The 13,612-nt window shown below is 33.2% G+C and overlaps 1 protein-coding gene across 1 annotated transcript; it reads right to left on the bottom strand.

Annotated features, from left to right (window-relative positions):
* Positions 1-6,077: 6,077 nt before the first annotated feature.
* Positions 6,078-6,572, bottom strand: LOC132722596 (uncharacterized). The gene has a single exon (XM_060707117.1). It carries the CDS (start codon positions 6,570-6,572, stop codon positions 6,078-6,080), a length of 495 nt encoding a protein of 164 aa, XP_060563100.1.
* Between the last annotated feature and the right edge of the window lie 7,040 nt (positions 6,573-13,612).

The following is a 13,612-nucleotide window of genomic DNA, read 5'->3' on the forward strand; positions in this document are numbered from 1 at the left end:
CACCCACAAGATGTTTCATGTTAAACATCATACATCTTACCTCTAGCTCATTTGGTTTTTTAAAAGAAGATTTTTTAAGTTTTTACTATACACATATAATTAAAAACAATGACACCTCTGGGGCAGGGCCAGTTTTGACCCCAGGGCTTTTATTTGAACAAACTTTGTAGACACTTACTAGAAGATGTTTCATACTTAATATCTAAAATCTAGCTATTTGGGTTTTTTCAAAGAAGATTTTTAAGTTTTTGTCATACACATATAAGGAAAATCAATGACCCCCGGGGAGGGGCCAATTTTGACCCCAGGGCTTTTATTTGAACAAACTTTGTAGACACTCACTAGAAGATGTTTCATGCTTAATATCTAAACACTAGCTATTTGGATTTTTTCAAAGAAGACTTTTTAAGTTTTTGCAATACACATATAAGGAAAATCAATGACCCCCGGGGCGTGGCCAATTTTGACCCAAGGGCTTTTATTTGAACAAACTTTGTAGACACCCTTTAGAACATGTTTCATGCTAAATATCTTAGCTCTAGCTCTTTTGGTTCTTTAAAAGAAGATTTTTAAGTTTTTACTATATGCATATAGGGAAAATCAATGACCCCCCCCCCCTGGGGCGGGGCCAATTTTGACCCCAGGGCTTTTATTTGAACAAACTTGGTAGCCACTCTCTAGAAGATGTTTCATGCCAAATATCTAAGCTCTAGCTCTTTGGGTTTCTTAATAGAAGATATTTAAATTTTTTCTTTCGGTTGCCATGGTAACCATAGTTCTGCATGGAAATAAATTCTTTGAACAATTTTTAAAGGTGACCACCAAAGGAACATTCCTGTGAAGTTTGGATGAAATTGGCTTTGTGGTTTATGAGGAGATGTCATTTAAAGTAAAAGTTTACAGACGGACGGATGGACGACGGACGGACGCCGGACGGAAAAGCGATCACAAAAGCTCACCCTGTCACTTTGTGACAGGTGAGCTAAAAAACCAATGAAATCCGTATCCATTGGAGTTTACATCCAAAATAACATAAACAACACATTTTACTTTATTACTTATTTTCCGTCAAACGTAGTTGATTTTGGCCTGTCATGATGTAATGAAATACTTCACTTATTATAAAATATATAGCCATTTGGAATGGTTTTACGACACACTAACACATTTCTAGTAAATAACATTTTCAAAATGAAGCTTAATGTATGTTCATGTGGAATTAGACAGAATAACATGATGACGTTAAGCAAGCGAAACAGTACGCTGCAATTTAACAAGAGCTGTCAGAAGGACAGCGCGCTCGACTTTTTTAGTGCTTGCCTATAAAACAAAACTTTGACAGTTAAGGGCACACAAGACTTTAACTAGGAATTTCTAAGTACAAATCAAGAAACATTTTCACAGAGTTATCTTCTCTTGCTTACAGATAGGTCTCATGATGGCACATAAGAACTCCAACTTCCAAAGTAATATCTCAAATGGTTAAGTCAACAAGTGGACAAGAATGAAAATCTTAACTGAGTTTCTAAGTCAAAAAGGGCCATAATTCAAATAAAATCCTTAACAGAATTACCTTCTCCTGCCCATGTTTTGGGACCATGATGGTAAAACAAGTATTCCAACTTTCAAATTAATATCTCAAACAGTTCAGTCAAAAAGTGGACTGGTACTAAAAACTTAACCAAGATTCTAAGTCGATAAAAGGCCTTAATTTTTAAAACAAATCCTTGACAGAGTTACCTTCTCTTGCGTACAGATGGGGGTAATGATGTGAAATAGCATTCAAAGTTTCAAAGCAATATCTCAAAGGGTTAAGGCAATAAGTGGATTTTACCCATATTCAATGTATTTTCTAAGTCAAAAAGGGGCATAATTCTGTCAAAAACCTTGACAGAGTTATGTCCTCTTGTCTGTTGATGAAGGTCGTGATGGTAAACAAGTATGGTCAGTTTCAAAGCAATACCTCCATGGTTTTGAAATAAAGTGAGGTGTACAAAAAACTTAACCAAGCTCAATACACTTTCTAAGTCAAAAAAGGGCCATAATTCTGTCAAAAACCTTGACAGAGTTATGTACTCTTGTCTGTAGATGGAGGTTATGATGGTGAACAAGTATGGTAAGTTTCAAAGCCATACTTGTAATACTTCTGAAATAAAGTGGGGTGGTACGAAAAACTTAACCAAGGTGTGACGCCAACGCTAACGCTAACGCCGACGCCGACGCCGACGCCGGGGCGAGTAGGATAGCTCCCCTTTTCATAGAAAAGTCGAGCTAAAAACAAGAGGGCCATGATGGCCCTGAAGTCGCTCACCTGTATATAGGCTCCCAGGGCGTGGCCAGTTTAAACCCCCCAGGGCTTTTATTTGAACAAACTTGGTAGACACCCATTAGAAGATATTTCACGATAAACATAAGGACTAGCTCGTTGAGAGTTTTAAAAAAAGATTTTTTAAGTTTTATACACTTATATTTAAAAGCAATGAAACCCATAGGGCGGGGCCAGTTTTGACCCCAGGGCTTTTATTTAAACAAACTTTGGAGACACTCACTAGAAGATGTTTCATACTTGATATCTAAACTCTAGCTAATCTGTTTTTTTAAAGAAGATTTTTAAGTTTTTGCTATACACGTATAAGGAAAATCAATGTCCCCCGGAGCAGGGCCAATTTTGACCCTAGGGCTTTATTTGAACAAACTTTGAAAACACTAACTGGAAGATGTTTCATGCTAAATAGCTTAACTCTAGCTATTTGGGTTTTATCAAAGAAGAATTTATACGTTTTTGCTATACTAATAAATAAAATCAATGACCCCCGGGGCAGGGCCAATTTTGACCCAAGGGCTTTTATTTGAAAAAAACATTGTAGACACTTACTAGAAGATGTTTCAAGCTTAGTATCTAAACTCTAGCTATTTGTTTTTTTTTCAAAGAATTTTTAATTTTAAGTTTTTGCTTTACACATATATGGAAAATCAATGACCCCAGGGGCAGGGCAAATTTTGACCCCAGGGCCCTTATTTGAACAAATTTGGTAGACACCCATTAGAACATGGTTCATGCTAAATATCTTAGCTTTGGCTCTTTGGGTTCTTTAATAGAAGAATTTATAAGTTTTTACTATATGCATATAGGGAAAATCAATGACCCCCTGGGGCGGGGCCAATTTTGACCCTAGGGCTTTTATTTGAACAAACTCGATAGACACCTATTAGAACATGGTTCATGCTAAATATCTTAGCTCTAGCTCTTTGGGTTCTTTAAAAGAAGATTTTTTAAAGTTTTTACTATATGCATATAGGGAAAATCAATGACCCCCGGGGCGGGGCCAATTTTGACCCCAGGGCTTTTATTTGAACAAACTTGATAGACACTCACTAGAAGATGTTTTATGCCAAATATCTAAGCTCTACCTCTTTCGGTTTTTTAAAAGAAGATATTTTAAGTTTTTTCTATCGGTTGCCATGGCAACCAGAGTTCTGCATGGAATTAAATTCTTTGAACAATTTTTAAAGGTGACCACCAAAGAAATATTCCTGTGAAGTTTGGATGAAATTGGCTCAGCGGTTTATGAGGAGATGTCATTTAAAGTAAAAGTTTACGGACGGACGGACGCCGGACGAAAAGCGATCACAAAAGCTCACCCTGTCACTTTGTGGCAGGTGAGCTAAAAAACGTATTATTCACAAGTCCAATTGATAAAGGTATGGTAAAATGAATTATATATTAATGTGTGTGCCACGATTAATAAAGTGAATATTAAATTGCTATAAAAAATGTTTAGATTATGTTATGATGCTTTCCCATTCCTCACTCATTGTTATATCATCGACAAAATTATACAATTTCATACTTTTTCTACACAAATTAGCCAGAAAAATTAAATTTTAAAATTGAAGTGTACAGTTTTTCAATGTTTCACGGCATAGATTTATACTGTGTTATACCTCATGAACATGCATTAAGCTTCAATTCACTAGAACTGTTGTTCGTGTGCCATAAAACAAAAAAAAAACAACAAGAGGGCCATGATGGCCCTGAAGTCGCTCACCTGTATATAGGCCCCCGGAGCGGGGCCAGTTTAAACCCAAGGGCTTTTATTTGAACAAACTTGGTAGACACCCATTAGAAGATGTTTCATGCTAAACATCTAAGGTCTAGCTCGTTGGGTTTTTTAAAAGAAGATTTTTAAGTTTTTTCTTTACACATATATTTAAAAACAATGACACACTTGGGGCAGGGTCAGTTTTGACCCAAGGGTTTTTATTTGAACAATCTTTGTAGACACTTACTAGAAAATGTTTCATGTTTAATATCTTAACTCTAGCTATTCTGGTTTTTTCAAAGAAGATTTTTAAGTTTTTGCTATACACATATAAGGAAAATCAATGTCCCCTTGGGCGGGGCAAATTTTGACCCCAGGGCTTTTATTTGAACAAATTTTGTAGACACTCACTTGAAGATGCTTCATGCTTAATATCTAAACTCTAGCTGTTTGAGTTTTTTCAAAGAAGATTTTTTAAGTTTTTGTTATACACATATAAGGAAAATGAATGATCCCCGGGGCGGGGTCAATTTTGACCCCAGGGCTTTTATTTGAACAAACTTGGTAGACACTCACTAGAAGATGTTTCATGCTTAGTATCTAAACTCTAGCTATTTGGTTATTTTCAAAAAAGATTTTTTAAGTTTTTGCTATACACATTGAAGAAAAATCAATGACCTCTGGGGCGGGGCCAATTTTGACCCCAGGGCTTTTATTTGAACAAACTTGGTAAACATCCATTAGAACATATTTCATGCTAAATATCTTAGCTCTCGCTCTTTGGGTTCTTTAAAAGAAGATTTTGTAAGTTTTTACTATATGCATATAAGGAAAATCAATGACCCACTGTGGCGGGGCCAATTTTGACCCCAGGGCTTTTATTTGATCAAACTTGGTAGACACCCATTAGAAGATGTTTCATGCTAAATATTTTAGCTCTAGCTCTTTGGGTTCTTTAAAAGAAGATTTTTAAGATTTACTATATGCATATTGGGAAAATCAATGACCCCCTGAGGCAGGGCCAATGTTGACCCCAGGGCTTTTATTTGAACAAACTTGGTAAACACTCACTAGAAGATGTTTTATGCCAAATATCTAAGCTCTAGCTCTTTGGGTTTTTTAGAAGAAGATATTTAAAGTTTTTTCTTTTGGTTGCCATGGCAACCAGAGTTCTGCATGGAATTAAATTCTTTGAACAATTTTCAAAGGTGACCACCAAAGGAACATTCCTGTGAAGTTTGGATGAAATTGGCTTAGTGGTTTATGAGGAGATGTCATTTAAAGAAAATGTTTACGGACGACGGACGGACGGCCGGACGGATGCCGGACGAAAAGCGATCACAAAAGCTCACCCTGTCCCTTTGTGACAGGTGAGCTAAAAACACAATCGAATATCATTCAGTTGATTTATAGTTGATGTCATGCAGTACTGCCAAGAACTGCACGCATAATAATACTTCCTATTCATCAAAATCAATGTCACTGTTCACACTGTCATGTAAAATAAAGTCATTTCTGCAGCCAATTCTCGAATAGTAATCTCTTATTAAATAAATTCTACCTTTACTTTCAAAGCTATATATGTCATTTTGTATAATATCAAATAGGTCAACATTATGCACATCATACGCTGGCGAATCCTCACACCATATGTACACACAACATATGTAAACATCTTCTTGAAACTTGAAAAAAGTTTTATCTAGCTTAATCCAAATTATAGTATTATAATGGTTTTTAACAATACTAATACCACATTGTAAATAATCTCTATAATATAGCGCAACACCTCCGCTGCTACACTTGGCTCTTCTGTGCTTGAATTTTGTGTAATAGTTATGCGAAATAAAGCCTGATATATAGATGTTGCTGTTTTTGTTGCACCAAGTTTCACATAAAAATATAATGTCATGTTCAATAATCGAATCAATAAAATCCTGGTTACTCCTTTTTATTTCCGTTAAACCGTTTACATTCCAGGCACAAATACTCAATTCTCCATGCACAAATACTCAATTCACCCTCTCCGCGTTCCTATTTCTGAGCCTTTCCATCAATGTACAAAGTATCATATGACAGCCATGCTTTATTACCTTTCTGCCTAGCTTCTTTCAATTTTGGCAGTAGTTCTTTCCTCTTGTCGATAACCTCTTTTGGAAATCGTTCGTTCACATAACAATCGGTATTCTTTACAAGTTCCCTCTCTTTAAATAAATTAAATTTGGCGGCAATATTTCTAGGTTTGCCATTTCTACCATGATTTCCTATTCTGTGCACTCTTTCAAATTCCATTTCTTTAACTAAATCATTTGCTATTTTCATTTTATCTGTCAGAAAATTCTTATCACTTGTTAAGTCTTCATTATTTCCCGTTGGGGCCTCATCAATGTTTGTAAATATTAGGTTATTCCTCCTTGATTGAGATTGAATGTAAACAAGGTCATCGTTGAGTTTTTTGTTTCTGTCTTCAAGATCGGCTATTTTGGATGTAACAATACCAACATTGAAATCAACTTTTTCTTCGACCATATTAAGACTTGCATTTGTTTAGTCATTTTGATCCTTGATAACATTCCAAAGTTTAACTAAATCTTTGTCATAATTTTTAATTTTTTTCTCCAGAGATTGCAAACATGTTAATTTTGATTCAACATTTCCCAGTCTCGTGTTTACTTTTTCAAGGCATTTCATGATATCAGAGTTAGATGGAGAACTGCCCGCCATTGTTTCACTGTTCACCGGGAGCTCGGACTGGATTGATAAGGCTGTTATATCTTGCGTTGAAATATCATCAAATAAATTGTTCAAATTAAGAGAAATACTATTTTCATCACTATATGATACTGAATTTGCTTCTTTCAAAATGTTACTAACGGTATTTATATCTTCTGGTGATTGTGTATATCTACCTGATTTTCGCTCATCTTTCACTGAATTGTCACAATGTTTCCTTTTTTATTCCTTTTATTACCACCCATTTAGTCCAAAATAATTGCCCAAACCACACTAAAACACACTGATAGCGATAACAACGAAAAAATAGAATTTAAAAAAAAATTAAAATTTTGGTATATAAGTGTCTCTTTATGTTCTGACATTTTTAAAGCAGTAGATTACACTTTATAGATTTTGGAAAGTAGTATGTTTTAATATCTTGAAAAAAAATTCTGTCAACCTATATTCTACCTTAAATATCAATATATTTATAAATAATCTTGATGATATGAATTGTATGTTTATATTTAGCACAATATTTATTCAAAGCTGTACTTAGTTAAGCATTTCATTGACTTAAATAAACTTTAAGTGGATGATTAACATGTAAAATTTTAATAGAAGTTGAAATTTTGAAAATATATGTCAATCCTTGGTCATTAAACAAAAAATGAAAGAGACTGGTTTAAATTTGACCAACATATTAATACATATTACAATATTATTTCAAAAATACTGAAGAAGTATATACTTAGGGGGAAAGTTACATGCCCATCTGCTTATATATAATTTTTATGTTTGAATATGTCAATTTCTCAATTACTGTCAAATGTGTTTACTTGAAACTGGACCTTTGAATTCATATTTATTACAAAAAAGGGATGAGAGGCCAAGAAATCATTTGCCTTGATTGATTATTTTTTTAATGTCAAACATAACATGTAGTTAATTAATCATCTGAGAAAAATCATGGTAAAAAATCAAAACCATAAATGAATACAATAAATTTTCTATCACACTGATATGTGATGTAAGATAAGTTCAATTATGTAACCAAACTTAGTCTCTTCTCCCTAGGTAGCATTGGAGAGGTAAGTCTGGCTAACAAAGTCCTGCATGAAAGTAACATTCAGCAGGCCCGAAATAAACACATACGAATACAGTTTCTACTTCTACTTATTTATTTTTCATTTATTCATTTATTCGCAAACACACAAACATATTAAAAGTTATTACACTCAAACTTGACATTATTCAAATATTTACATTAAAACAATACTTCTGATGAATTATACTGAAGTACTCAAATATTTTCTTTTCCACATTTCTATATTTCTCCCTAATCTCCATCCTAATCTAATCTCAAACTCATCTCCTAATCAAAAATCTATCTAATCCAAAACTCAATCTAATCTCCAAATCTATCTCCCCTTTTCTGAGAATAAACCTACTATTTATACTAAAACATAACCCGAAAAGTTTAGGTATACCTGAAGAAATGATTAGTATACTGAAATTGACTAATGTTAAATTATGTTAAATGATATTGCATAAGTAACCCGACAGAAAGTGGGTATGACCTGAAAATGTCATAATTTTATATTCATTTAGAGTACCTGAAAAGATCAGGTTACCTGGAACTGTAATAAATTGGTATAACAGATTAACATGTATTAGATAATTGACCTGACCAGCTCAGGTATTGTGCTTATCAAAATGATTTATGGTAACCTGAAAATGCAATTAACATCTACAACAAATTAGTAGCACTTGTATTCATTACTGATAAAATGAAGAATCCAAAGTAAAATTACTCTCCATAATTTATAAACTTAAAAACTGTCACAATTAATAAACCTACTTCTGTCACGGTTTTATAATGAGATCCTTGTTTTTGAGATCCTTCAATAGCTCATATGTATATACTGCCCGATCACCATTAAATTTGACATTGAACCAAGATGGATATCCTGGTACCTGAAATATGCAGATGAAAAGTTAAAATTAACATGAATGTATACAATGTTTTTGAAATGCTATAAATAATAAAAAAGAATGGATATTAAAATTCAACTAAAAATTAATTAAATGACTCTAGAAAAAACCCAAATAGGTAAAATTATCATTGTTATTTCCAGTTATTATCTATGACTGTTATTTCCAGTTATTATCTATGACTAAAGATAATTGTATTTCCCTATCAATTTTCATTATGCATTACAATTATTATTATTCACATAAATGATTCTTAAATCGATAACCATGCAATATATGAAAACAATTATGTGCAAAGTAAGTGAACATATGTATATAAGTGTGATGTCTTTTTATCATAAACATGTTGCATTCATTTAAAATGCAACTTCAATTAATCAGTTCATTATAGTCTATCATAAAACTTGTTAGTATTTGTGAAGTTTTTTCAAACACCATCATCATTGTGAGTTTCTTCCAATCACCTGTGCTTTGTGAATTGTCATTTGGTTTGTTTTCCATGATACCACTGAAACTGTGATTTTAAGGTCATTTATGTCCCTTTTCCATATTATAATTAATCTGTGACTGCATTCCATAATGTGTTGGGTGTGTAATTTGATGCTTTTTTTCTTCTAAATATGTACCTTTGAAATAACATGCCCTTCAAACCACTGTGACTGACCATCATCTAGCAAGAAGTTCATGGAAATGTTTCTTCCAACAAGCACTACTTCATGACTGTCATTTGATGGCAATGTTAAAGCATGATGTATCAGTGTTTTCACATTCGTAAGCAATTCTGATACAGTTAGTGGTTTGCTTTTTCCATTCACTTTTTTTGACAATTTATATACATCTTTGTTTCCAGTGAGTGTATTATGTAAAACTTTTTGACGAAAATGTAGCTGAGCTTTCAGTGCCTTCTTCTTATCATTCTCGTTTTTACACAAACATAAATTATTGTCTGCCTGTAAGTCTGATTGCCACAATCCCCATTCTATTATGTCTTCTGTGTGTTTTTCCAGTTTTCTAACTTTTCTGGCTTCTTTCTCCTCTTTCTCTCTTATTTTTTGTTTCATTATTTCTTTCCTTCTCTCTTCAATCTCTTTCCTTCTTTCTTTAAACTTAATCCTCAGTGATTTCATTTCTTTCCTACACTCATTCAAGATTTCTTGTTTTTTCTTCTCGTCCATTTCAAGGAGCCAGTCACTGGTTCTATTGTGACAGAACATGATGTATGCCTCTTGAGAAATAAATGAAATGTTTGGTTTCTCTCTGAGCAATCTATCTACATGTCCAAACAATGATTCTGAATATTTGTTGTGCATAGGTACAGCTTTTGTACCAGCCTTTATTTCTGATGAACAGCTTGCCCATTTTCCATCTCCAATGTAGTCAGTAAAAATGTTAACCATTAAATTTAAAATTGCAGGCAACATTGATTGTAGTATTAATGCCACATCACTATCATATTTTGACCTACTAAACAAGTAGTTCAAAATGACATCAGATTTACTTCTATGAATATTTTCCCCCTCTAGCATCAATTTACCTTCAATAAAATTATCAACATCTTTTCCTGAATTTTCAATGTAAACACATATTTTGTCAAAAAAAAAATCTATTACATGAACATCCTTTCGTTTAATAAATGACCACAAAGGTGACGTTATGAAATAATGTATCAACCCTAATGCCTTGACACCAGCAAGAAAAAAATCAATATTAACATCATGTGTAACAGATAGAAGTAATCTGTTTGAGGCATCAAAGTCAAGGTATTCTTTATTTTTTTCATGCATAAAATACACATACCTTGCATTTTCAAACAAAATATTGAACCTATTCCCATGATACCGTTGTATCGGCACACTTTTCATTTTGTTTTTATTCAAGAAATCTTTGCTGAAAGTGGTAAAATGTCCACATTTTTTACTATATTTCATCATCTCACGTACTATATTTTAAATTTCCATTTGATATAAAAAAAATAATACTATTGAATCACTAAAAAACTACATATTTTTCAGAAAAAACTTCAGAGCAAATTATCTGCACATTTTAAACTGAAAAGCCCTGAGGCTAACCTATATTAAATTGTGTAATTTTGTCGACGATATAACAATGAATGATTCAGTGAGGAATGAGAAAGCATCATAACATAATGTAAACATTTTGTAAAGCAATTTAATATACACTAATTAAACATGGCATACAAAGTATCATGCAATTATTTTTGCCATACCTTTATTATTTGGACTTGCGAATGATATGCATTAAGGAAGTATAATATGCGTCCGGTCGATGACATCACTGCATGCCAACATCAACTTTAAATCAACTGAATAAGGCCTCATAGTCGATTGAGTTTGTTTGGTTGGTTTTACGGCACACCAACAACAGTTCTAGTGAATAACGTTTTCAAAATGAAGCTTTATGTATGTTCATGAGGTACAGTAGGGTGAACGTTTCGGTTGTCAAAAATAGCGTTTTTCGTGCGTCCGTTTTTCGTGTAACGTGCGTGCGTATAGCGTGCAACGTGCGTTTGCTGAAAACGCTTTCTCAAACGTGTATCGTTTTCAAGCGTTTAACGTTTTTCGTTTTCCGTGTATCGTTTTTCGTTTATCGTGCGTCTGAAAGCGTGCGTTTCTTATTTAGCGTGCGTCTGCGTTCGTCTAAGCGCTTAAGTACCGTGTTTTGCGTATGTTACTATTCAGAAGTAAAAGAATATCTTAGATAGATATATTATGTAAATTTCTTGTTTCTTAAACATGTAAGAGATGTTCTGTGTCCCTGTCAAAGAATAGAAATATTATATAAAGAAGTATTATTGTGATGTTTACATTAAAGTTTTAAAGTTTGTGACCTCGCGGTGAATACTGGTCAGATTTCTACATGCTTTACGCCGAAGATTAATTAGTTTTAATCCTAGTTTACATACGCATATAAGATTTAGTTACTAATTAATTGCAACATTTTTGATATTAAATCCAGCAAACAGGTGTTAATATGCGTACCAATATATATTAGATATGAGGTTCGTCAGACATCAAATGATGGTAATCAGACTCGCACCCCACCCCCTTTACAAGTTCATCTTTTGACTTTTCATCAAAGACTTCCGAACCCAATCATTATCCTATTTAGGGTGATAATTATTTTAGACAGTTCCTCCATATTTTTCTTGACAGATTTATATTGATATGTAACAGCCTGGCAGGGACTCGAACCCCTGACACTCGGAATACCATTCCGCGGCTCTTGAGTTCCTCCGAGCTATTCGGCCGCTTACACGTTTTACTTGTTAAAATACTGAATCGTTATAAACCTACTGTGTATGCAAATATTTCTTCGAATTTCCCAGGGTTACTTAATTAGCATTGTGATTTAATTTCTACCTGGGCTATACAAATGTTATATCAGTCACAGGCTGAGAAAAAAGTGAATCCTGACATGGACTCGAACCCGTGACCCTCTAAATACCGTACCGCGGCTGTACCGACATTTGTTAATAGTTTCATTATTTGTACATGTATAGTGAACATTTTACTAATCATACATTGTACTATTTCTATATTTTTGTACAAATCAAAATTGCTATATTTTTTCTAGATAAATTCTATGGTGGCTAAAATATACCATGATGTACTTTTTAGACATGTAATCACAACAGACAGGCTAAGCCACCCTATACAAAATTCCCCTATCTGTCAGCTCATTATCAAAGCATAGACTACTATTTTTGTATGTGGCCTGGGCTTTTAAAGCCCTTTATTTTGTTTCAAGATCTGTCTGACAGTCATATTGATGTATTGTTATTACTTGTGATATTTAATAAATATATGTTTTGTTAAATAATGATACCTTGATTAGGGATTTCTATGAATTTCAACCAGTCCAATCAAACAAAGAGAATACAATGATATAGCAATATTCCTATTATGTACAATAAAAAACAGTTACAATTATTATTTTAGCAATCTTAATAAAATTGTCAATCCTTGTTTCCTGATCCAGTTCAGTGTTTACATGTTAAAAGTTAAATGAGCCGCGTCACGACAAAACCAACATAGTGGTATGGCGACCAGCATGGATCCAGACCAGCCTGCATATCCGCGCAGTCTGATCAGGATCCATGCTGTTCACTTACAAACTGTATATCAAGTAGAGACACTGTTAGCGAACAGATGCGCAGGCTGGTCTGGATAAATGCTGGTCGCAAACCTATTATGTTGGTGTTATCGTGACCCGGCTCAAATATATCTTAATCTTATATGAGGTCCATATTATAACCCACTTTGATAAACATATATAGCTTTTTTTTATTTTTATTCTGTATATTATCTAAAATCACTTTAAAGATTTATCAATCCGTAATCATTACTTAACATAATACCCCTTTAAGATACCCGAGATGAGCCTGTGTCGCCCTTTGCTAACTTAAAAGTATATAACCTATCCATATATAACCATATAATTCTTTGAAGATTTTTCTCAGCTAGGTATGCTGTAGTCCCAAGTCACTTTTTTAACTTCCCTCAAGTAAGTTATAACCTCAAAACTGATAAAATTTTAACTATAATATACTTAAATATCACCTATGTATTTATTTAAATTTACAAAAACCCATTTTGCATACTTATATCTTTTGGGACCTGTACAATTTCAATTGATTGTAATTTTAATTTTCCTACAATATCAATTTTATGCTTCATAGGTAGGTCAGTTCATTAAAAAGAGCTTAATACAAGATCCCTATAATGAAAAGTCATGTAATTGATAACTCAATCCAAATAAACTTTATTAATTAAAAGCTATAATTAGATGACTTAAAAAAGAAGATTTCAATAATTGTCCATGAAAAATATAAATGTTAT

Source organism: Ruditapes philippinarum, unplaced genomic scaffold (genome assembly GCF_026571515.1).
Source record: "Ruditapes philippinarum isolate M1 unplaced genomic scaffold, ASM2657151v2 ctg3093_1_1_1_1, whole genome shotgun sequence".
NCBI lineage: Eukaryota > Metazoa > Mollusca > Bivalvia > Venerida > Veneridae > Ruditapes > Ruditapes philippinarum.